This window comes from Halichoeres trimaculatus, unplaced genomic scaffold (genome assembly GCF_033239565.1).
Source record: "Halichoeres trimaculatus isolate MK-OKI-2021-1 unplaced genomic scaffold, fHalTri1.1 fHalTri1_scaffold_5, whole genome shotgun sequence".
NCBI lineage: Eukaryota > Metazoa > Chordata > Actinopteri > Labriformes > Labridae > Halichoeres > Halichoeres trimaculatus.
This window is the reverse complement of record NW_027437183.1, coordinates 22,798,785-22,824,436: the sequence shown is the minus strand read 5'-3', so window position 1 is coordinate 22,824,436 and position 25,652 is coordinate 22,798,785. Positions and strand designations below refer to the sequence as shown.

At 41.4% G+C, this 25,652-nt stretch overlaps 1 protein-coding gene across 10 annotated transcripts in view; it reads left to right on the top strand.

Moving 5' to 3' along the window:
* The window catches only part of pbx3b (pre-B-cell leukemia homeobox 3b), a 62,316-nt gene extending 41,541 nt beyond the window's left edge, over positions 1 to 20,775 (top strand). The window contains exons 3-11 of one of the 10 annotated variants that reach the window (XM_074670455.1): positions 5,495 to 5,736; positions 6,669 to 6,859; positions 7,872 to 8,007; positions 8,804 to 8,833; positions 13,932 to 14,097; positions 14,669 to 14,746; positions 15,128 to 15,240; positions 16,056 to 16,145; positions 19,078 to 20,774. In XM_074670455.1, the coding sequence (XP_074526556.1) occupies positions 5,495 to 5,736; positions 6,669 to 6,859; positions 7,872 to 8,007; positions 8,804 to 8,833; positions 13,932 to 14,097; positions 14,669 to 14,746; positions 15,128 to 15,240; positions 16,056 to 16,145; positions 19,078 to 19,170 (1,139 nt within the window). In that variant the 3' untranslated portion in view covers positions 19,171 to 20,774. Of the gene's footprint in view, positions 1 to 5,494; positions 5,737 to 6,668; positions 6,860 to 7,871; positions 8,008 to 8,803; positions 8,834 to 13,931; positions 14,098 to 14,668; positions 14,747 to 15,127; positions 15,241 to 16,055; positions 16,146 to 19,077 lie in introns of all 10 variants that reach the window. The other 9 variants (XM_074670456.1, XM_074670457.1, XM_074670459.1 and 6 more) reach the window with 9 other exon arrangements.
* The last annotated feature ends 4,877 nt before the right edge of the window (positions 20,776 to 25,652 follow it).

Genomic DNA, 25,652 nt, shown 5'->3' with positions numbered 1-25,652 from the left:
ATTCCCCAGTTTAGGGACCGTTCCCCGCCTGCTTTAAGTCCGCATTTAATCACCAGACTCCCTGCCCCCCCTCCTGGATCTTGGACCCTGCAATAAAGCCAACTCTTTAATCTGTACGATAAAAACTGTTTCTTTAACTTTTTAGTAATCTGAAGTTACTAACCTTCCATCGAGTGTGACTTTTTTTTTCTACTGCGTCTTTTTATAGATCTATTTAGAGGGAAGTATCTGTGATTGACAGGTGCTACCATGGCAGTCTGTCAACATGATCTATCGAATCACAGCAAAACAGAACCACCCTGTAGAAATCAGTAACTACTGGTTCCAAAAAAACAAGATGCCAATACCCAAATAACCAAATGTGAGGCTCAGATACAGAGTTTACCAATCAATGGGTAACACCATGAAGTGCACCCGCTCTGTGTGAATGCTAACATACACACAGACATAGATAGTGTCTGTGAGGAGGAAAGCTACATGAGCCATCCTCACATATTCCTCCCTTCATCTCACTCAATAAAGAAAGTGAAACACAAAGTGGCAAATGTGCTTTGGCCTCCCCACAGTGCGGTATCAGGTATGGTAATTACTCTGCCATTAACATTGGGAATAGTTAATGTGTATTAATGTGTTAATGGCATGTTAATTACTGTACATGCAAGAGAGGGCCCGCAGGCATTCTCTCAGATTCTTTGTGCCATGTGGATGTAGGCCAAGCTTAAAAAAGCCTTTAAGAACGTCGATGAAAGAGGATCCTTATGTTTCATTTGTCAGAACAAAAGATTTTCAATGGTAATTTGATCCCGCCCCCCCTCGCTTCTGCAGCTGAAAGTCACTGATCCAGGCGCCACGACAAAGGAGATGATATGAAGTCAAAGGAGACGTGGAACGCGGCTGTAGTGACACTGGCCTCTTTGTGAAATGGATACTCTAAGCCCTCTGTAGTCTCTAGTGTGTTGCTTTGGCAGCGGGTTTTAATAACATGGTGGATTAGAAGCCTTGGATCCTGAGTGCCAAGCCGGAGTTAAAGCTCACCTTGGACGAGCCTCAGTAACAGGCTAGATGCCACGGTTCTCCTCCTCCTCCTTCACCTCCTCCTCCTCTTTGCACACATCGTCTACTCCACAGCTTTAAGAGAGATGACCTTTGCAAATATTGACACAAAATAAATTCTGTTTCGATTGGTTAGCTTTGGGAGACCTTTGCGGATCAATGCAATTAGATGAACAGTGTGTCGATACATGGCCGGGGCCGTTCACTGGAGGCACCGGAGGTAGGAGAAGAGCAGTAAGAGGTCAGGGTTACTTGTAATGAATGGGATGTTTTGGAAACAGTTCTGGTAGTAACAGAGTCGTAGTGGTTATCATCAAGTACAGCTAAATCACAGCTGCACTTAAAGACACTAACTGTAATTTCAAGTGGTTTTGAGAGATTTTAGTGATGGCCAACAGATTTTGGTGTAATTATGAGTATTAATTTGTACAGGCATCAGTATAAGCTGTATTAATGATTGACGTCTACAGACACATGCTAAAATTGAGGGCAGATGTTCTTCCATGTGTCTATATTGCAGGTATCAGTACTGGTATCAGTATTGACTGATGTATTATATACTATCAGCACTGAAATTAGTGATAATCAATAGTGCCACAGGTGTGCATATTGGCTGATATTGGTACAGGCATCAGTATTGTGCTGGTATAAGCAGATATCTGTGCTGGTATAAGGGATGGGTACCTTTCACTTTTGAAATGATACTGTACTGATGCCAAGTACCTAATAATTGGTATCGGTACTCAACAGCACCAATTTTTGGTACTTGTGTTTGTTAATGTGGTAAAAATTATTAATTTGTTTAACAATAAGATCTCAAACATATTTATTTCTGAAGATACAAACTTGCAATGCTGTGTTCACATTCATTATGGAAAATCACCAACTCTTCCACTCCCTCACAGTCACAATGTGTGTTTAGGTACCGAAACATGGTACCATTTCATTTTATGTGAATTGGTTCTCGGTACAACAGACAGAATTCAGTTGGTATCTATAAAAGTACCTTATTCAGTACCCATCTTTAACTGATATGATTATTGGTTTTCATTTGCACTGAAATGAGTCAGTTGGCGTAAAGAGAAGTCAGGTTTTATTTGCAAAAAGCACAACTCTTCAGCTGTATTGTCAGGCATCTGATGATGCAGTCAGTGCAGCAGAATGAGCTGGAGCAGCCCAGAGCCAGCCCTTCCCTCTTCAGCAGGCCACATTAACCCAGCAGGGCTCTGCCTTTATGGCTCTCCTGCTCACACTTCAGTGATGAGAGTAAACAAGCAGCGGGCCAAAGGTCAGCTAAGCCCACAGAATAAAAGAGGGCACAGGGGGGAAAGGAGGTGGGAGGAAAAAGGAGAGCGGCCCGAGGCGGTGCTCAGATCACTGTCAGGGCTTCAAGCAGGGAATGATGTACGAGACAACAGCCCAGGACCGGAAATGATTATAAACAGAGAACAGGGGAGAGTATATGAGAGAAAAGGGGCCGCATTGTCTTTATCTGTCAAATTTGTTACTTCCGCGGATCTGATAGCGACGGTGAAACCTGTAAAAAATGAAAAGAAGAACCACCCCTGACTGATAGGGATGGATTAATCACAGCGTCTCCTTTTGTCTCAGTCACACAGGAGAAATGAGGAACAATCATATAGGCAAGTGCTTTCTGCCCAGCTCCTCCACCTGTATTGTTGAGTGACAAATGAGGCTGATTAAGGACAATGTTACATTACTATTACAATTCCACTTTTTTCCTCCCTTAACATCATTAAGTTCTGGTAATTAAGTGGAGCCAGCATCATCAGAGCTGTGTGAAATAACCAGACCACATATAGATTTTTCATTCTTAAGTTCCTATCGCTCCCAGGCTTTACCAAGGTGACACGACTCCCGCACTCTCCCTTTGCACTGAGATTAATCCCACTTTGACTGTGGAGGTGGATTAGAGCTAAACTCGGGTGCCCAAACTTGTTTTAATACCCATATCATCAGACAAAAACAGGATAAGGATTTGAGCAGGCGAGCAGCATCGCAGTGCTAGAATGTGACTGTGGCTTTGCAAGTTACTATACAGATTTGTCAACCACACAGCAAATTAAAGATATTATCTCGCCTGAGCCTATTTTGTGGAAGTTGTGTGATGATTCTGGGCTTAGACAGTGAATCCACAATCTTTAGCTGCTCTAACAAAGGTGCTGGGAAACAGACAGCCAGACGGAGATATACAGCACCTGTTTTTTTTCTTCTTCTTCTTCTTCTGTTGGCTGTTTTCCTTTTTTCTTCTTCTTAATTCTTAGTATTTATCCGCCTGAGACAGACACGCCATCCCTCCCAACATGTGCGTTATGAATGGCCAGCTGCAGCTGCTGTGGCACAAATACACCCTGGTGGACTCCTGCAGGGCCGTCTGCTTCTCGGGGCAGCACAGTAATCATTTTTATCCCGCTGATTTCCCAAATAGAAATAGACACGTATGATAAAAATGTCACGGCCACTCCACGTGTCACCGGACTAACAGGATTACATGTCGCTTTCTAATGTCTCGCTCTGGTTTTTCCTTTGCTGTGAATGGACACATTATTGCACACAGGAAGTTTGCGGTAATATATGGGAAAAGACTGGTAGCTGTTTATGGCCTGTGATTATTTAGTTTGAATGAAACCGGTGATTTATGCCCATTTAGCTGAAAAGCCCTGTAAATTCCCCCAGCTGCATTTCCCCTGGATACAGAGTGAGTGGAGTGAAAGTGACAACTGGGTTTGGTGTGGAAATGTACGCTGCGTCCCAGAGTTATATTTAATATACCTGACATGAAAAACATGCCTACCTACTTACCACCACCCGCAGCACGAAGCAAAGTGCAGCCTGCTGAGCCTGCGTGGAATCAGAGAGTGGGAGTAAATAGTAAATTAGGGAAAAAATGAACTGTAGTGGCAGACAAACCAGCAGCTATTAGAACACGTTGAGATATGTAGCCAGGAGTCTGGGCAGCCAACATTCGAATCATTTTGTTTCCTGCTGCACAAACTGGAATAGAAACAGTCGAGCCGGTCCAGAACGAGAGCTTTGGGTGGAGTTAGGGTGCAGATGCATTGTGATGTGGATCAGGGTTAGTGGAGCAGTGGCATATTGTCCACATGGATAGGCTTGGCTCTCTGCAAGGCTGATGGAGCCTTGTCCAGCATCTCAATGTCTCCAACACAAATAGCCACATTCATCCACTCCTCTCACACCATTACACCTAAAAGACTCAAAGCCAGCCCATCCATAAATAGAGTCAAATTTGTTTTTCAGCTGCTCTGCAGCCGAACAAAAACAGCAACAGAGATGAAAACATCAGAGGGGCGGCTACAATATGATGTGCTTCCTAATTTGTTTTTATTCAGGAGTATTTTCTCCCCCTCGTGTTTACTCCTGTGGATGTTTGCAGGGTCAGTCGGTCAAAGCGTGCTAAAAGGGCTCCTCTGATTGCATGCCTACTGGCTGACACAATAAAGCCACTAATCTTCTTATTTAGAATCCAGAGGCTGGCCATATCTTAATGAAGCTGTAATGAGCTGTTGAAAATCCCTGAATTGCGGGAGGGATTATTGAATTGAAACAACTCTGGTAATCATAACGTTCGAGTAGCCACTCAGTATTTACTGCCCATTGAGCCACATTTATATCCACTTATTAGAGTGGATTGCGCCGGCTTGTTTTTTTTTTTTTTTTTTTTTTGAGTAATTCTGACCCGCAGAGTGTTTTTTGTTTGTGTGTTTTTCTATGCTTGCATTGCCAGGGTATCAAGGTGTGCATGCATGCTAACTGCAGGGTGATTATGACCCACTGACAAACTGGCGAGACAGAAAGACAGCAGGGTCTGGGAGCAAAAACTGATTATGTGAATGAGCACTTTACAGGAAAATGACTCTGAACTCATTTGCCTTTTTATTTCTCCAGCACATTTTTATTACTTCTCAGCACAGAGCGAAATCAGGATTGAAAAATAATACGAGACTCTTCACCTCGTAAGCCAATGAAAAAAGGGGAGAGCAGTTGTTCCTTTTTTTGGAGCTCTCAGCATTCACTGTGTCGCAGACAGAGACACTTACTCGAGGTATAGTTTTCTGTTTAGCATCCTCTCACAGAGTAGAAGTGCCACTTCACCATTGAGCATTTGTCAGTTTATGGATGTTGCTGTCATGTCAGCCTTCCCGTACACACAGTGTGCAGCGCAGTGTGTAAATAAAAGAGAAAAGGCAAAGACACGGGGCGACAGAAACACAGTACATGCACAAGAGGCACCCGGTTCTTACCTGCAGGGGGAACATCTCCCAACAGCACACTTTGCAGACGAAAGACTTTTAACGGCAGGAAGAAGTCAGCCTGGACTGAAATGAGATATGAACTTCTATGTTTCCTGTTGTTCCACATAAGCTGATCATCTTTCTTAAATTCTGTGTCTCTGCAGGTCTAAGCATCCGCGGTGCCCAAGAGGAAGACCCCCCAGACCCCCAGCTCATGCGCTTAGACAACATGCTGCTGGCAGAGGGCGTGGCGGGGCCAGAGAAAGGTGGCGGTTCTGCTGCCGCAGCAGCTGCAGCCGCGGCCTCCGGCGGTGCGGGCGACAACTCCATCGAACATTCCGACTACAGAGCCAAACTCACCCAGATCAGACAGATCTACCACACAGAGCTGGAGAAATACGAACAGGTGAGGGGGGAGTCCTCATTTGTTTATAATGTAGTGGGTTGAATTGTTTCAATAACCACAACTCTTTTTACACTTTCTCTCAACTTCTGAGTTAAACCTCATGACATGAATTCCAACTCCACCATCAAGACGTTTAAAAGTCACCTAGTTTGAATATCGCTTCATGTATAAACGTCCCTATTGAGCTGTACGTAATACCCCGCATTACTTTTGAGCACTACCAATAGCTCAATGAGTGCATTAGTGTGAAAATTGCCGTGAGTATGCATGTGTTAGCAGCCAGAGGAAAAATTGCAGCATTATTCACTGGGTTGTACTTGATTATAGAGATCCGAAGCTGCACCTTCGTCATGGGTGTTAAATGAAAGTATGATCAGCTCCTTCACCTAGCACTTTGAGCCTGCCATTAAACACAGAGGCATTATGGGTGAAAATAGAAGGTGTAACAGTGATGCCTCAGCAAGCCGCTGAGGTAAATTAGACTAATTTACTCACCGCTCTCAGAGAGAGGAGGTGGGGACGCGGGGGCACAGAACACTTCTCTGGGAGTAAATGCATCTTTCTTAAGGGTGTTTCCAGGTTTTAATTATCTAAATGTAAATACTTAACGAATTTTACTCAGAGTAATGAGCTAAAGTGTGCACTACGTAAATGAGTTATTCTAATTAATCATGTATGAACTACTGGTTTACCGAAAAGCTGTTTAAATTCGCTCTGCATTAGGAGAGCAGCCAAATTGCAACTCTGCATTGATATTCTGAGATGACTTCACCGTTAGGTCGTCAAAGTCACATAAAAACACACCATGTCAAGCTTTTCGAAAAAGGGCCTTGTTTCATGTTTAAGAGCTTTTCTCTGAGTTGTAAAGAGCTCTTGGATGTTATTACATGTACAGCACTCACTTTCTGCTGTTGTCTCTTTGCACTTTGCAGGCATGTAACGAATTCACCACCCATGTGATGAACCTGCTGAGGGAACAGTCTCGCACGCGGCCCATCTCCCCCAAAGAGATCGAGCGTATGGTGGGAATCATCCACCGTAAGTTCAGCTCCATCCAGATGCAGCTGAAACAAAGCACCTGCGAGGCTGTCATGATCCTGCGCTCCAGATTCCTTGATGCCAGGTCAGTGGATTGTGTGTGTAGTGTGAGCATGTACGTGTGTGTGTTGGGTATCTAGAAACTTTACTTCTTCCATATGACCCATATAAGCTACCCCAGCGGGTAAGGTCATTTTTAGACTGTGTGCAGGTCTGAACTTTGTTTTTGCTCCCACTTTTCTGGCACAACACCCAGTATGAGCGCTGCAAAGATGCATGATTTTAACTGTGTTCATGCTCTGTGCATTATCCATTTTCAAGACAATCATGCCCCCTGCACCTGATAGCAGTTAAGACCAAATGAAACAGGGGGCCCAGTCCTGGGTAATGGATGGAGGGGAGGTCATCAGCAGGTGTTTTGGATTAATCTAATCACTAACAGCATGGTGCAGTGAGGAGCTCTGCAGAGAACAGGGCACAAGTTGGAGGCCAAACAAGCCAAGTGGAAGCACATTTGCTGCCCGCTGCCTGTGTGAAGCGTGGTAAACAAGGCAAAATAAGCAAATGCTCAACAACATGATAAGTAGTGCCCTTGGGAGGGAACAGGGACCCAGATCTAGTTAGAGTTTGCTTGTTTCTGCTGCAGATCCCTGGGGCTGTGGCACTTCAGGAACAATGCTCAACTGTGCATGCCGTGATTTCTATAATGCACCGAGATGCACTCCGACTGGGCTTTGCGCTCCATCACAAAGCCCACCCATCCGCTGCACTAAACTCTCCACATTACACGCTTGGACTGGAGATTGCAGACCAACAGACCAAATTAAACATTGTATGTGTTTTGTGACTGTGTGTTTGTGTGTGTGCTTGTTATTGGCTGAAGTCTGGTCGGTCTTCCGTGTGTTGACGAGGCTCTTGGAGCAGGACACGATACCCAGCTCCTGAGGGCCCTCACAGCCCATTCCTCATTATTTTCACCATTTATGTGTGAGATTGATTGTGCAATTTGTGCGATCCAAATGGATGAGTTAATGCTGGTCCTCACTAATAGGGCTCGCTCGGCCTTGTCTTTCATTTTTTTTCCTTTCTCAACCCAGGCGGAAAAGGAGAAACTTCAGCAAGCAGGCGACGGAAATTTTGAACGAATATTTCTACTCGCACCTCAGCAACCCGTACCCAAGCGAGGAGGCCAAAGAAGAGCTGGCTAAGAAGTGCAGCATCACAGTTTCCCAGGTGGGTAGTTGCTCCTCGTACAGTAGCTGGTGGGTAATCAGGGTGGGAAAGCCCAGAGGGATAGTTAGCGTAGGTCGCACCATCGACAAGACACAATGTCCGTCCTTAGCTAACCTTGACATTGTGGCTGCCTAATGATGCTTCAGTCAAGGCTGGTCCCAGTCAGTCAGAGCAGGGCCACAGGGAGGGGAGGCCTATATCATCTTGGCCTCAATCAAAGCTCTATGCTGTCCTTCCTTACACGGGGTCCCCTGCCATTTTTACCCCTCATTCCCATCCACCATGTGTGCTCTCTGTGGTGCCTGGCCAGCCGCGCAGGTCATAAGCCGGGAAGAAAAATGGCACCATCCATTATTTTAAGAAAAGCAGTTAAAGTCTACTGCTTCAGAAACACTGGATGATATTTATTAGGATGTTTTCTGTTCAAGTGACCTTGAGGGGCTGCTAATTCACAGTTATACTTTAGAGTTAAAGATACCACTTTCCCACGTATATGAGTATATATAGGATAGCTTTCTTGTTGGGTAAACCTGGAGGCAATATCTCTCACACCTAACCCCCACATCCAAAGCATTATTATCCTGTGCTCTCTTTTCCTCTTGCTATGATTGTGACTAGACTTTCATACTCTATTGTTTTATGGTTGTCCTCATGAGACACGATATGAGAGAAACATGAATCTATACAATAATCTGCAGTGTTTTTTGTGCTGTGTGGGGAGGGGGTGTTGAGGGGTATATTGAGTGTAGCCATGAAGAGTCAGATACTGTAAAAGCCCATTCTTTTTTGCCTTCAGGGGGTGGGAAGCACCATCACAGTATCACAGGTATGTCATGACTTCTCCTGATCCACTGTTTTCATTTTTTTTGTTTATGTATGATGTATTAGCCTCACAGTTTTTTGCACTACACAAAGCCTCCCTCCCTCACTACTGGAATAATGCTAATGCTATCATAAACTGCAGTATTTGAAGTTTATTTTACTTTTTTTTAAAGAAGAAGATGAGATTTTTTTAGCTTTTGCATTCCACCTTAAAGTCACCCAAGAACACAGACTATTGTTGATTGATCCATATTTTAAGCTACTCTCATATTATCACCATATTATGTGTGTACTAATGTGAAACTGTACCTTTTTTTGCTTTGGTTTACATTTGTTTGTTGTAGAATTTTAACTAACTGTGTGGTACTTTTCAACCTGCAAACTCCACTCTGAGTTTATCTACACCCCCTCAACCCAACTCCTGACCACTGTGTGCTTATAGCGGTAAAAACATGGCTGCCAACCTTCACAAATGGAGCTCCACTTTGTTATCTGAAGGCCACTGTGCCGGCTCCCATGAGAGGGAATCAGTCTGAGCAGAAATTAGAGGGCTTTTAAAAATTCACTTGAACTCATCTCAGGCCCCATTAGTGGCATTCTCAACGACGAGCAGAGGCCGCCGCAGACATTCCTATTGACTCATTCTTAGTGCTTTGCCTCATTTTAAGTGAGTAACAAAGTCAAAGGCTCGACATGATGCCGTAAGTGTGTTATCCCTCATCGGGACCCAGCCCCCTTCAGACTCACAAATGCTACTTTGAGGGCTCGGTTAAGTCATTTTTCAAACACACCCCTAAAACGCTTGTTTTTCCAGCTTTGTTTATTGCACAAGCAGTTCATTAAGTAAAAAACCATCAGTAGTGAATGGTATGCCAATATCTGTCTGCAGCTAGGCTCAATACATCATCACTGACGAAACCCCCTGCATCATTTTAGTAGCAGGGGTCATTAGAAATACGAGTGATGCACAAACGTTGTTCCCTGAGAGGAAAGCCTCTTTACATCAGGGGGTGCCTGCAGTTGAAACTGAGAGTTTTTGATTTAAACTCAAGTGTAATAGCACTGAGCAGTCATTTTGGATCAGGGCTGGAAATCACCAAGAGCTTGGTAATACAATATAACAGTGATACTTGGTGGTTATTCAGTCCTAAATGTATTTTTTTTTTTTTTGGGACTACTGTGGGACCCATTAGTAAACATTTGTAGTGATTCCAAAAACTTTTTAAATATCAAATTATGCTCTCATAAGGAAAAATAGCCATAATCTAATCATTTAATGAGATAAAGTTTTCAGTCAGTTTAACTCACTCGATATTTTTATTGCACCGATACGGGAGTGTAAAGCAAAAAGACAAACTGTGATTATATGACCCACACAGGCCAACAAGTGAAAATGTTTATGGCCTTTTTTGAGTTTTAACATCATAAAAAAATTACAAAAATAAATTGCTATGCCTCTAACAAGGGGAGAAATGCTTTTTAAATTGTTTTAAATAGGGATGTTGGATACCACTTCTTATGTAGACCTATACCAGTACGAGTACTCCTTCTTGAGTACTCACCGATACTGAGTACAGATACTACTAGCACTTTTGATACATAAAATTTCAATTTACAGTGACAGATCATTTTGATCAAAGACAGCACAGTCACTCTGCACTTAAGTCTAAATAAAACACAAACAACTCTCTCTGAGTTTAGAATTTTTTTTGATAAATATTAAAAAATTGTATATTAAAAGTGGACAATAAAACTAACAACTGTCAGAGTTTAAGTATTTCTAAAGTAAACTAAAGTGCAAATTAAAGAAGTTTGACTCTTAACTCTTCTAGGTCATTCATATTGTCTGAACAGGACCTGATGCACATTTGCTGTGGTGTTAAACCGCAGCAATTAGCAGCATCTAGTGGTGAGGAGGACTTGCTCGACGTATGAATTTTTTTTGCCTACGGTATCTGCGGTATCTCCTGTCATTTTGTTTTATTTTTGCACTAAGAAAATTAACTAAAACCTCAAATGTGTCTTCGATGATCAAAGACTGATCAAAGATATTCATGTTTTGACACAACATTGCTGAGTACAATATTACAATTTATACAAAACCAACATTTTCTCAGAGCCCTTATTATACTAAATGTTTATAACAAGACTTAAAGCTCCTGTAAGAAGTTTTCAGTTTGATGTGAAAACAGACTGAAATTAGAAATATCTCTATGACCTATAAAAGCTAACAAGGTCATTCTTTACAAGAGTCATTATTGCTTAATAGTTGTTGTTAGTGTTAAAGCTGCTGCAATTACGCAAAAATTGCCTGTGTTTTAGATTCTAACAAAGTTTCTCTGCAAAACTAGTAATTTAGTATTTGAAAAAAAATAAAAAATAATAACTAAAATAAAACATCAGCGTGTGCAGGACGCGACTGGCAGTCCACAGGGGGCGCCAAAATCGACACCAATGAAGATATTCTAAATACAAGATGTCATATTTTTGCTTCTGTGCATGCACTGTTCTTGGGTCTTTGGTAAAGGCCTGTGATTGTACGGTTTGTGTTCTCAGAGGCTTTTTTAGTTAAAGTCAATGTGTGAGGTTAACATTTAAGGCAGATTTCAGGGCTAAGATTCCTCACATTTCTCACCAGAGTGCTACTTTTCAATATTTCAGAACATAGTGAATTTAGAGAAGCTAAGACTTGAGTTCTTATTCATTATTAATGCTGTCTGTATAATTGATGGTATCACAGCCAGTGAGACCACCTTTGTATGTGTGTTTAAGACTCAGGGCGTTGTAACCTCGGATATATTGAGATCATACACAGATCATGCATTGCCTTACATTGACTAGCGAGCAGTATTGACCTGAAATAGGGTGAAATAGTTTGAATTATTAACCACAGCAAGGCGGCCTCTCTCGTGGGCAGCAGCAGTGTAGGCAGCGGATATCGTGTTCTCGCACAGAGTCTGCATGGTCATTATACAATCGCTGCCTCTGAGGCTGCTGATGTCAGGTAATTCAATCTCACAACCTGGTTCTCACCACACATAGGAGTCAATTGAATGCATGGCCTGCCACAAGATAAAAGGGAATTAGTTCTGTAGATTGGGTTGTGCTCCACACCTTCCAGAGCAGTGCATTTGTTCAATATTTAGCTGAACCCCAGAATCACTAAAGCCAGAGTTCAGTGGGCAGGAGAGAAACGTGTAGGACGGAGAGGGGTGATGTAACGTCCAGAATCTGATGCCAGCAGAGTCTGACCAGGCTTATAAAACCATGCAGTGGTGGAAGACAGTTATTCAGGATTAATGTGTTGATAGCTAATCAAATAGTCACATAGAATAGATATGAAGCGTTGATATGATTTGCTGACATATCAGTGAGAAGTTAACTAATCTACAGCTGTCAACTTTCAGATTTAATGACTGAAGTATGTCTCTGTGTGCAAACACCAAAAACTGACATATTAATGAATGTAGTTCTGTTTAATACACTGTTTGCACAACATTGTTTTACATCAGCTAGACTGATGAGCTTTAGAAAGCAGTTTCTATGATTCCCAGGGTTTCTCTGCCTCACTATGTGAGCTGTCTGAAAGAGGAGAATATTGCCTGGTCTTTGGCTCCACAATCCACTCTAAGCAGGTTAAGTAAAAAGGATGATGGCCAGGGCTTTCATTGCTTCCAATTAAACCTTGCTTGTTAGTTTAACCTCTAGGTAAACCCATCAAACAATTGATGTCAAGGAAACCCTGCCAACAGTGGGCCTCGCCTGAATGGTCATTAATTTTAATTGCCTAGATATTAAAGATTTAGAGCACAGAGACGTGCAGGATAGAAATGATCTGATGTCCTGCAAATCCAGTCAGTTTTCACGCCGCAGCATCGGCGGCTGCTGGGGATATTAAAATTTAAGCACATGGGTGGAAATTAAATAAAGCGTCATTAGGGGCAGCTGCTCTTTGGCTGGTCCAGCCGTGGGCTGCAGGGCCTGAGAAGGGGGGTGGTAGTGGTGGGGGGTGGGGGGGCAGCGGTGCAGCGACAAGACACTCTAATTTATAGAACCATTAAAAACAAGCATCACCTCATTATTATTCCAGGGTTATTGCAGAGCCAGCATTCACACATAAGGTTCAGCCCTGTACAACTTTGCAGTCTGACTGATGCTAGATGTCAGCATTTCAATCCAACAGGATTAACATTTCCAGCTGCAGGAAATCTGAATATACCCACTTTAAGACACTCAAACGAGTTTTTTGTAGTGCATAAAGATTTCTATTCCATTTTAATAGGATGTTTTCTTTTAGTATACATCTATTAACACTGACTGCACTGTTTACAGTGTTTACATGTCTGCATGTCTAAACTCTGTTTTTAATAAGAACGACACTGAAAGAAGCTTCTGTTGTTATTTAGTGTACATTTAAAAGAGTTAAATGTTTCATTGCTGTATGTTAATGTTTGGTGTTAAAAATAACGCTGTTAAAAACAGCTGCCTTTGCCAGCCATCACTAATCATTGACTGTTTATCTGAATGAGGGGTGATATACAAAGGCTTCAGTCCAATATGAGAATTTAATACAGATAATGTTTTACACTTTTTGTTTTTATCATTTTTATGTTAAAATATCAGTGTTATAAATAACTGCCCTTGCTTTTTCTTGGTAATATTTCATAATGCATTTACATAAGGTGTCAATCATGCAGACTCACTGATCTGGAATCAGTGAGAATTCCTCAGAGGGTGAAATATGAGCACTCACATATTTCACTGAGGGATTTGCATCTTTAACAATCAGCTCTGATAGGAGAAATACTCTGTATATCTTACGCTGACTTAAGTGTGTGCAGGAGGAGCCCCTTGTGTTTTAGTTTTGTCAGGAGACACATCTGAGAGCATGTCATGCTCCCATCCATGAGAAGACACAAGTGGCTCCTGATTACGGCTTAATTAGCTCGTGTACCCGGCGGACAGTGCTGCAGGGGCTGGGAATTGGGTACTTGATGGACCCAAACATGACATCTTGAAACAATCACACTGCTCAGTGCACGCTGCTGTGGCTGCTTGACGTCTGACTCCTCTGCTCCTCCTCCCTCTGCTCTCGCACACAGGTATCCAACTGGTTTGGCAACAAAAGGATCCGGTACAAGAAAAATATCGGCAAGTTTCAGGAAGAAGCGAACCTGTATGCCGCCAAGACCGCCGTAAACGCAGCGCATGCTGCAGCCGCTGCAGTGCAGAACAGCCAGGCCAACTCCCCTACCACACCCAACTCCGGTAGGCCTCTCTGCATATAGACAAAAACAGATCTGCCCTTTACCTCAGCTGTTAACCTGCTGCCTACCTGCCTCACTCTCTCATGCACCATTCACACAGAGAAGAGTGACAGGCTCTGCTCCCAGCTCGGGGATCACAGTGTCTCCTGTCTATAAGACAGTTGATGCCAAGAAAACTCATGCATAAAGAGAGCGTTCCTGACTTGTGAACCGAGAACATATGTATTTTTGGCAAAAATAGAAAAGAATCAGAAAGATGCCATGGGATTTGTTTTCCCCTTGACTTTCTGTCAACTTCCTGTCATTTATAATGTAATGGTATGTAGTCCCACTGAATAGTAGTGTTTTTTTCCGCAAAATAAAGTGAAACATAACTGCTGGGAGCATTTTAGTTACAGTTACATAGTATCAGAGTATGCATTTCACATTGAATGAGAGTCACAAAGGCATATGGAGCCTCAGAGGGCATGTTTAATCCACTTTAATGAGTACTGTAATGCTGAGTTTGGACTTGGTTGACCTGCGTCTGGGTGTGGTAAGCTTATGAAGTGGTCCCTTTTTCTTGCACCCAGGATTCCAGATGAAAGATGAAGAGTTTCAGCTGGATTCTGCCGAGAGCAAAAACACTCTTTTAACCAACATGTTTACTGGTACTGGTCTTTTCATAAGCTTCTTATTGTCCTTGTCATTTACCATGTGATACCTCCCCGCCAAAACCTTAGATTGGAAGTAGGTGATGTGGAACAATTGGGAGCTTAGGCGACCGGTCCCCTCTTGTGTCATGTGATTTTCATTTCATTTGTGTCCTCCGCATTCGTAAAGAAAAATAGATCCTCCTGAATCCTTCTGCATCTCTTCCTCTTCTGTTAGTTTCTTTTTCTTCCTTTCTTCCATCCCTGTAGTTGCTTGCTTTATGGGAATCATTCTTTAGTGTACTTTTTGGTGAGCGTGGTGTGCGTGTCTCTTGTGCGTCTGTGCTTTCCTTTTATAGCCTTCTCATGTATTCAGCTACTTACATCCTCCCTTTCCAGGTTCTTCAGGTTCTTTTAACCTCCCAAACTCTGGGGACATGTTCTTGAGCATGCAGAGTCTGAATGGGGATTCTTACCAAGGGGCACAAGTCGGAGCCAATGTACAGTCACAGGTAGGATCCACAATCGGGGGACAGTTCCTGACTCTTAGCAGTGCAGAGAGCTGTCCTTGTCTTGCCTGTGTACTGAGCCATCCACAGTGCAGTCTGGAGCACAACCAAAAATAGACAAACAAGAAAAAAAGACGCTGCTGTATGTGAGGGCAGTTCAAAAGAAACATCGAGGCCTCCTTAAAAAGTCCGATTGGCTCAAGTGTTTACCGACTATTTCGCTTTGGATGGAATATTTTGGCAGCCAAAATATAATCCCACCCTGCAAAGCAACTCACTGGTTTCTATTCCAAACACCTCAAACAAACATCTAGTGAATGCATTTGGCTTTGACTTGAACTCTTGGGTTGGTATTGGGTTCTTGGTACTGTGTTTTCCCCTTTTTTTCTGTACTTTCTATCGCTATCTTCCTGTTTCATCTCGTTATTGTGTGTTGTTGACGTCTTCCATTTTGTTAGTTTCACGCAGCTGCACAACTGACACACAGTTACTGCCATGCACGTAGGAAAACATCATCCAGTCACTTCAAAGACAGAGATAATTTAAAACATCTACACATCTCTGTAACTCAGCACTGTTAGTGTTTATTTTTCATTGTAGCCACCGTAGAAATTTAACAGACACGAGCATGCTGCTAAAGTCAGTTTGCTTTTTTCATTAGAGAATCTGTTAGCAGAGTTAGTGCATCTGCTGCAGGACACCTTTTGTGATTTCACACTAGTCACTACCTGTAACTTCACAGAGCATGTTCACAGTTAGTGTCGGCCGGCTCGGAGACTCTGAGTTGACCGGCTTGTCCACCTTGTCTGTCCCCTTAGGTGGATACCCTGCGCCATGTTATCAGTCAGACGGCAGGATACAATGATGCTCTGGGGGGAAATACCATGTACAGTCCACATGGCTTAAATGTAAGTACATGTTTATTTATCATGACGGGGGAAATTCTGAGCGAAAGGCTTTGAAGACTCAAGACCTGTACTGTGACTTTTATGCTTATAACACTGTGTGGAGAATCTGCATTATTTCACATTACATGGAGGATGGTGTGTCTGTCGCAGTAAGCTTTTCACCAATGTATTTAACAGCTCAACAAATAAAGCTTGTAGAGAGTTTCCTCTTAACCACTGTGTTTAGGGATGGGTACCTTTCACACTTGAAACGATACGGTACCGATGCCCGGTACCAGGCAATCGGTACCAGTACTCAACGGTACCAATTTTTGGTACTTTTTTGTGTTTATGTGGTAAAAAATATAATTTTTTTTTAGTAATAAAATATGCATTTTTTTCAACTTAACATATTTATTGGTCAATATGTAACCTTGCAATGCTGTGTTCATGTCCAGCATGGAAAATCACTTACTCTTCCACACCCTCACTGTCACAAAGATGCATTTAGGTACCTAAAGATGGTACCTTTTGATTTTACGTGAATCGGTACCCGGTACTTTTGACAGAATTTGGTCAGTACCTATAAAAGTACCTAGTTTGGTACCCATCCCTAACTGTGTTAGATCAATTTTTTGTTTAATAGAGATGCAAACCTCCAATAAGTGATCAACAGATTAGCACACGGCACCTTCGTCAACAAAAAAAGTCTTCTTAGAGCCTGAAACGTAACAATGATCCGAAACGTAACAACAACCCAAAATGTGATAAAGAAAAAACGATACCAGGTCGGTAATGTAACAAAAGTGCTGAGCCCAAAATGCATACTGAGGATTTTCTGATCATCCGTTTTTGCCCACGAGTCCAAGCCATTGGATTTTGAGTATCTAACGGTACTCAGTCCCGATCTGGTACTTGTACTGCGATACATGGCACTTCCAGCTTTAAGCTCCTAAAGTGACCAAAAGTGTCCCTGCAGCAAAGTGACGTCATGCTCAGCGTTGTTTTTGTGTGGAGTTGAGACGGTCTGACTCTGCACCACCGCTTAACGGTAGTAAATCCTGAGCTGTTATTTTACCCATTTGTTTATAAATACCATATAAATATTATAGATGTGATAAAAACAAAAATATTAAGAATGAATATATATACATACATTGAGTCTGTAACCACGTAATTGGCCTCGATTTCCGATCACATGATCAGATCCGTACATAGCTAGCTAAGTTCAAACATTTTGGGTTTTATTACATTTTTTTTTTACAATTTAGGCTCAGCCCTTTTGTTACATTTTGGGTCAGTTATTGCATTTTGTGATTTTATTACAATTTTCTTTTACCACATTTTGGGTTGTTGTTATGTTTTGGGCTCTAACAGGGCTTCTTGAAGCCATCACGTTTATATCAAAATTAAGATCCTGGTCTCTGAGCTACATTTCAATCAAACTAAGATGGCAGGCAGCGTTGAACTCCTTCCAGTTAGAGAAAGACGGATAATCTTACATGTGTAGTTTATCACCTGATGTAAATAAAAGCAGGGTTTGTTTATTAGATGACTGTAAAATCCTCAGATTTATACTTCCAGACATCTTTTAATACTTTATTCGACTCAAACCTAAAATGAGATGGAAAAAAAAAACAGAGCTCCCCTGCTCTGTATCTGTTGCATTTAGCTGTTTTGAAATGCTTCACAGAATTTTCCATAGCCTTATCTCCATGATAAAATATGAACATGTGATCGCCTGCAGCTCTTTCCAGACATGAATTCCATCTTCCTTGATGAGGTTTGATATGGCGCCTTTTTGTAAAGCAGCACATAATCTGCAGCTATCAGGGTAAAGATTAATTTGGTTGATGAGAGGATGAGGAGGGAGGGAGTGAGGGAGGGAGAGGAATAATATCAGACAGCTTTCTCTGCACTATATCAGAGCTTCAGTGTTTGCTCCCTTCATATTGTCATGCCTGTTGGGTATAATGCGCGCATATTCACAGCCTAATATTATTTAAAGCTTTAGCATCAAAATGAGGCGTTAGATTCACAGCAGTGTTACTGGAAATGAAGAAGAAAGTGTTTTTCTGCAGAGAAAAATTAACACATCCCATGTAAACAAATGGTGGGGGCTGACGCCAGCGCTCACTGCTTTCGGTGTCATTTTGGCTTTACTGAAGCCGTGTTGCTATAAGCTCTTTAGACATGTCAGCTCCTACCAGGATCAAGTGTTTTTCACTTTCTCACAAGGTTTCTCACTTCCATGCGCAGTGCAGACCTGTGCCCACTGGCTCAGCACGGCTCAGTATGATCCTCACTAAAACAGCAACTGACGGCACTGAACAGCCTCGACACATGAAAAGAGAGAAACAGAACACGAGGAGAAGACAGTAATAACACACTCTGAATCATCCCAAAGCTCCTCTTTTGTTGCTATAGTGCTGAACGTGCCTATAGATGAATTAGCATAGCCTAACCTTTAGCTTTGTTGGGCAGTGACGTAGAGGGATCCAGTAAAGGCTAGGTCACGCCTGGAGCGAAGCAAAGTCAGGCTGGCTAAGACTGGCTCTCTGGGAGAGGCCCTGCCCTGTCACTTCCACTCAGCTCTCCCCACCTCACCCGGCTGGAGCCCTCCCTCTTCCTGACTGACAGCAGAATATGTAGCGACAAGCTGTCGGCCGCTGCAGAAATCTGCTTAGACGCTGATTTCAGGGAGAGCCCCCATTGGTGGGGACACGAGACAAATTTGTTTCTGAGAGTGTCTTTGCTGATGCTACTGTAATGCAGAGGACTAATCACACAGCATCAGAGTGTGTGGGACGTTTTGATGTCAGCTGACACAACCAGCATCCATGTCTCGTTTCCATTTTTGGAGTGTTGTGTTACATTTTGGAGTGAAAATGTGGTGAGATCGTGTTGCAGGGAGCGTGATTGTAATCTCAACCTTTTCCTATTTGTGTCCCAGGCTAATGGAGGGTGGCAAGATGCAACGACTCCGTCTTCTGTAATATCTCCAACAGAAGGACCAGGAAGTGTGCACTCTGATACCTCGAATTGATCCGCCATTAATGCATCTTCGCCTCCGACTGGGAAAAACAGACTCTTTTAACGACAAGAAAAAAGACTTTTCACCACCGATTTGTTTCTCTGTACCTTCAAAAATTCCACCCAAATGACACGCAATTCGACACCATCCGACATAAAGTGTTTCCTGATCGTTCGGTGGTTTCTTTCTGTCCTCATGAATCAACAGTAAACATCATCATTTCTTTGTCATAGGGGTAAGCACACACACACACACACGTGTACAAACAGAAAACAGATGATGCTCCGTAAACTTTCAGGATATGAACTTTCACAACTGGATGACACTCTCTTCAGTGTTTCTTTTTTTTTATGGCGCTTTAACTTGTCTGGTTTCTGATTTAATTACAGCTTTCCACTTCCATAATTGGGCCCTCATTCAGTTCATACCACACATAGATTAAAGCAGCTGTTTCTTTGACTGTAATGTGCTCGCAATCTTGTCCAGCAACTCAACAATGCTACCGCTGACAGCTCAATGGCAGCTTTGTAGTTCCTTTCAAGATTTATTTTTGCCTCACAGCTGTATACATTAGTCGAAGGAAATCACTATTCAAAGTCTGCAACATAAAGGAGTGTGATGGATTGCTTGACTTTAACATGACACCATTCCATATTTTATAATTTGATGTTTAGTATGTACATATGTAAACATTTTTTTGTACTGCTTATCAAACAAATTCCCCCCTCCTCCTCTCCAACAGTAGATCATCCCGTCACAGCACAGGAGCCGGCCCCGTTACACAGGAAAAGTTGTACATAATATAGCTTAAGAGTAATTATACACCCCACCAATCAATACGCAGCTTTATTACCTCATTCAAATTCATACACCGATGATTTCTGACATTTCTGTAGCTTAGAGTGCTCACTTACTACCTCTAAACAACATGGCCGCCATACTTTCTTTTGCCCTTATTTAATGTTTTTATGTAGTTCTTTTGACTCCATCTTGTAACACTGTACACTCTTCATTCTCTATGTAATCTAATGTATATTTTAATCTTTTAATAAAACGCTGTGACCGCACAGCCACATAAAATGACAAAAATAAAAAAAAGTGAAAATGATAACAATATTAATACCATGAAAAATGGACAGGGAGGGGGAGGGAGTGGGAGAGGGGAAGTTGTATGTCGGTGGCTTTTACGAGGGGCGGGAGGGTGCGCTGAACATTGTTGATAAATTAACACCCAACAGTGAAACTGTTGTAAATACTGAAGAAGAAAAAAAAACATTTTGAATGTTGCTCATCTTGTTACTAAATCATGCAAAAAAGGAAAAGAAAAAAGTCACTATAAAAAGTGTAATGCATAGAGGTTTCAGCATTCAGAACTGTACATTCTCAGCTCTGTTCAACAGGGTGCAAAACTTGTTTTTCTCTTTTTTCTATTGTATGTGATTCTGAAACTGAAAAGTCATGACAAATGATTTGTGGCAGTGATTCTAATGTATTAAAGATGTTTAGTGTTACTTTCTAACCAGACTACACCCTGGACTGAAAAGTCTTCCTTGTGGTAGTTGTGTGATTTCAAACATGAATAAACCTTTTGCTTTCATGACAGCACGTTGTGCCCTTTTATCTCTGTTCAGGTTCCTTCACTGTAAACTTCTACATCTGCTACTTCCTGTAACTTCCTTACTATGTGTATTCTAATGCACCTTTTAACATGACCAAATCAAACTCAGATTCACTGGATTATTTTCAGTATCTCATTCATTTACATACAGTTATCCCTGCACACACAGCTCCTGTGCTACACCGTGCTGAAGGTAAAGACTTAACCTGGTTTGCAGCTACTGTCGAGCTGACATGGTTAGTGCAATTAACTGAAATGTCAGGCACTTCTAATTCAGGCTATTTCGTCTGTCTGTTGTGGAAAGGCTGCCTTAATGGATCATTGGTTACCAATTCCACATGGAGATTGACATCCATTTATCCTCATTTTCTCTGCAGAGAGTTCTTCATTCCCGTCTTCCTCCTCTGCTCACGTCCACTGTTTGAGTCTCTCACTCATGCACCCTCCCAGACTTCAGTAAATATCACTGTCACGCTGTAGCATTATGTGAAGATTATTCGAAACTTCTGTGTGTGTGTGAGTGAGTGTGTGTGTGTGAGTGACTGTGTGTGGGTGAGTGTGTGGGTGTACTTGTAGGGAAATTTGTTTTTACGTCAATATGAGTTTAGAAAAAAAGGAAAACAGCAGATCATGAGTTTAATTCAAGCGCAAAGCACAGACGGTGTCTCAGGAGAGCAGATTTGTCCACTCAACCAGTGCAGGACTTCACTGAACACCTTTCTCTGAAACTCACATCTTTATCCTGATATTACAAAGATCTGTCAGTGCCGGGAGACCCTCTTTTCCATTTGTATTTAAAAAGCAGAGTTTAACAGCCTCACGCTGTTTTTCCTGTAATAATTGTTAACTCTAATTGAATTAACGCAACATCTTATATTTTTCTATGCTACATTTCGTGTATCAGCATAAGTTAATTTACTCCACAGCAATTGTTTAACATGATTATTGTTTAATAGAAATGCAGTGTGCTTATGCATGCACTTCTCCTCACTCTAGACTTATAAAAACAGACCAGTCCTGCAGTCGTCTGCATGTGGATTACAATCTATTTGCTCACTCTACCTTTGCAAATAGATACATTTGCCTCCTCAAGACTTCAACTATTGGATTTTAAGCACTGCACTCAGCAGAATTGGCCTCAGAACCTTTGAAATGAAGAAGTTACATTTTCTGAGATTATGCCTATTAGAGATTTTTCCAAGGTTCATTAAGGACGACATTTTCTAAGTAAAATTCACCATGAAAAGCATGCATCATTAAATATGGAAATCCAGAGTTACATTAGCAATATGCACATAGCCAGTGCCAATTAAATTAGAGAAAGATATCATTTATATTATTAAGGTAGAGTTCATATTGAATTTATTAGAAAATGCTGTTTTTTCCCACTTTGATTTATAGCATACAGTGCATTGTTCACAGACCCGTGTTAGACTGTGTTTTAATACAGAGGTTGTTTATATTGAAATGTAAAAAGCTGTAAGCACATCGCACTGTGGCTAAATTTAATTGTAAGGAGGCTCACAAAGAAACTCATAAGCAGGAATATTCCTATATTTCACTTTCAAATATGACTTTACACATACTGTGTGCAATACAGCCCTTTAATCATCTTTAATGGTCCCCTTTGTTCTTCGCTTCAGATGGTTTGAATTTCTGCTGCTTTTAGAAGTGGAGGCATAGACTAAAAATATGTAAAATCTGAATAAAATAAGTATGAATGGAATTTAAGTCATTATGAAACATGAAGAAATATTTTCTTTGCTTATTTTAAAAGTGGAACAGCAGATTTTTATCCATTAGAAAGAATTTGTAGTATATTCAAGAGAGCAGATTCATATTGATGCTGATTTCATTTACAGCAGATGAAGATGTTTTTGTACTAACCAGAGTAAACAGAGTGATCAGGAACATTATGCTGGCCCTATAACACACACACTATCTCATTCACAGAGCAAAAGTCACAACAACACCCGAAGAAGAAAGAAACTGGTAGAGGACCAGACCCACAGATATTGATACATTTCACAAAAGATTTAACATCAAAATGTAACAATTAAGGCTTCATGAAATTAAATAGTATTAACAGGAGGTTTCAACAAACTGCCACGGGCTACAGATGTGGGTTTATGTCACACCTAAAAGGCATTTATAGATTATTTTGAGGAAAGTGTTAATTGAAAATGACAAGATCCAGTTGACAGATGTTAAAACACTCATATACACTACTATAAAGGTTATACTTGACTTTACTCTAACCTTTTGAGTATGTATAAATTAAGATTTTTATTAAAGTATTGTTACACAATATAATTTAGTTTTATATACTCAAAAAACATTTTCACTTTTGTTGAAAATTCTGATATTTCTCCTCATTCTTCTTCATTTTTTTTTTTAAATAACATCATCATGAGCACATGTTTCATAAACCTAGCAGTCTGTCCCCTGTCCCAGTTGATGATGGCATGCACAGTGTTTGAATCATAGACTGTGAGAAACGAGAAAGTGAGGTCACTACAAAAACTGCTCCCCCTGGTGACTGGCTGCAGTACAGGTCAAAAACTCTGTCTTCCCTGTTCACGGTAATGGGCCGGTGGTCAAACTTTAAAATATAAATACAGCTCGTAGAAATGTTTCTCACTCTCCATTTGCTGTAGTGATGTTAAACTATTACTGACCTGCACTGTGTTTAAGTCTTATTTTTACCAAAATGTTTATTTCATTAGTTATTAGTTATTACTTAAAAAATAGGGTTTTACGTTACATTTCAGATTGACTGACGGCTGCTCAAGTGTAGGTCTTTTGGGAATAGTAAGATACATCAGGTATAGGAGAGCCAAGAAGACATCTGACTTTTGTCGTTGGTTTATATCTTGTATTTTAATAGAAATTGAGTTGTTCCTTTTGCTTTATACACTTTATAAGAACTGAGTGGGAAGGAGGAATGTTTATGTGCGTAAAGGGGCTACGTGAGGATGGTACGCTATGTGGGTACCACATATTCTCTACTCCACAGATTCTAGCTACAAATTTACAAGATGGCAGAGCTTCAGACAGGAGGGTATTTCAGCATCAAAACCATATCATGGTTTAATACAGAGTCTGTGGTTTGAATCAAGGTAACACACAGGGGGGTATCCTGATGAATAGCATAGGGTGGGATGGGCCCTTCTAGGGATCTGTCTGGCCACCACTCCACCCCAGAATCCTGTACTCTGATTGGCTGCAACCTTGTCATCAATGGCAAAACTTTTTGAATGTGCTGAAACAGGCTGCAGGTGACTGTTACATTTTTTCATGAGCACTTAACATAGTTAAAAAAAATAAATAAATACTCATTCTCAACTTTTTCACGGTGGTCAAGGGGTGTCCTCTAATTTTTAGGTTCCTCAAGATTTGTGAACCTATTTTGTGTCACTTTTAAAAGAACATCTGCATGACATTTCATTGTAGGCCATTTAAGAAGTTACTATTTGTAGAAGCAGACAGGTTATATAAGTGTTAATTAGCTAAGTGTGTTTATGAGCATGTTTAGACCCCCAGCCCAAGAGTCACTTCTCCAGCCAGGCTTCACAATCTAATGAAGTCTGGACACTTCTCTGGTTACAAGTAAACATGATGTTCATCTTAAAATATACATTTCTATGAGGTTTAAATTATTAAAATGTATTTTAAGTCCACTAATGTGCTTTGTAAAGGCATTACACTGTTAAAACAGTGCATTACAACAGACCTGCATAGCACACTGTTTTGTTTCCTCTTTATAATCTCTGCCAGGTAATGATTTCCTTTGTTAGAGCTCTCTCCATGAGATGCTCTTACAGGCTGAGGCCTGAGCCTGAGCGTACACTACAGTAGTTTGATTTAGTGAGCGGCAGTATAACGGAGCAGAGACTTCCTGTACTGATCTCTGCAGCAGCTCTCACTGCTATTAAGAGATGAGTCCTGAGTGGCCTTTGAGCTTAAAACAGTGGAGTTAATTAACATTTGATCCGAGCTCTCCTTACATCTTTGCAAGTTCATTTTCAATTTCATTTCCCCCCATTTTGGTGCCAGAAGATTGCTTTAGTATCACAATGTAGCCTCATCTCTGAACCGACGCTGGCTTATCATAGCTTGTTGGGCAGAAGCAGGCATGTGAAGGCTTGTGACAGGAGACAGATGTTTGCCTTACCTCTTAGCAGACGCGTGTCAGCAAGCAAGGGCTGCTTTTGTGCTGCTCAAATACACTGACACCAAATCTGAAAAAAAAAGAAACAGAAAAAAAGCTGTAAATGTCTGTCTCTGCATCTTTTCCTCTTTTTTTTAAAGGAGTACAAAAACTGCAAGAAAATACTTCAATATGCACAGTGCTTTATTAAATCAATTAGTGCACTTGGTCGTGATTCGAGCTCTTGTCATTTATTCTACACACTTCATAACAAAGTCTGTTCAATTTGCAATGCAAGCCACCACAGCAAACAAAGATCTAACTTGCAGGATGCAGCATGGCTCCATATAAAGCACTGAAAGGTTCAAAGTACCTTTATATCAAACTGATGTGATGAGAGCTCTTACATGTATCTGTTTACACGAGGTCCCTGTGGAGTTATTCTTTCTTACAGCTTGTTTTTTGAGGAATAAACATGTTTATCTGTGTGTCGTTCTGACAAAACAAACTAATAATGGAAGTGTGTTTTGGAGGCAGGGGTATTAAAACATGCAAACATGGCACCTGGCGCCCTGAATATGTGCCACAGGGCTGGAAAGTGGATCATGTGCCAGTTTCACTTAACACTCAGACTAATGTTTCCATCCCGCTGTGTCTGGAATAACAGGGAAGTTTACCACATGAAGAGGCTCCACTGACAGCACAGTTTTCAGGCATTGTGTTACA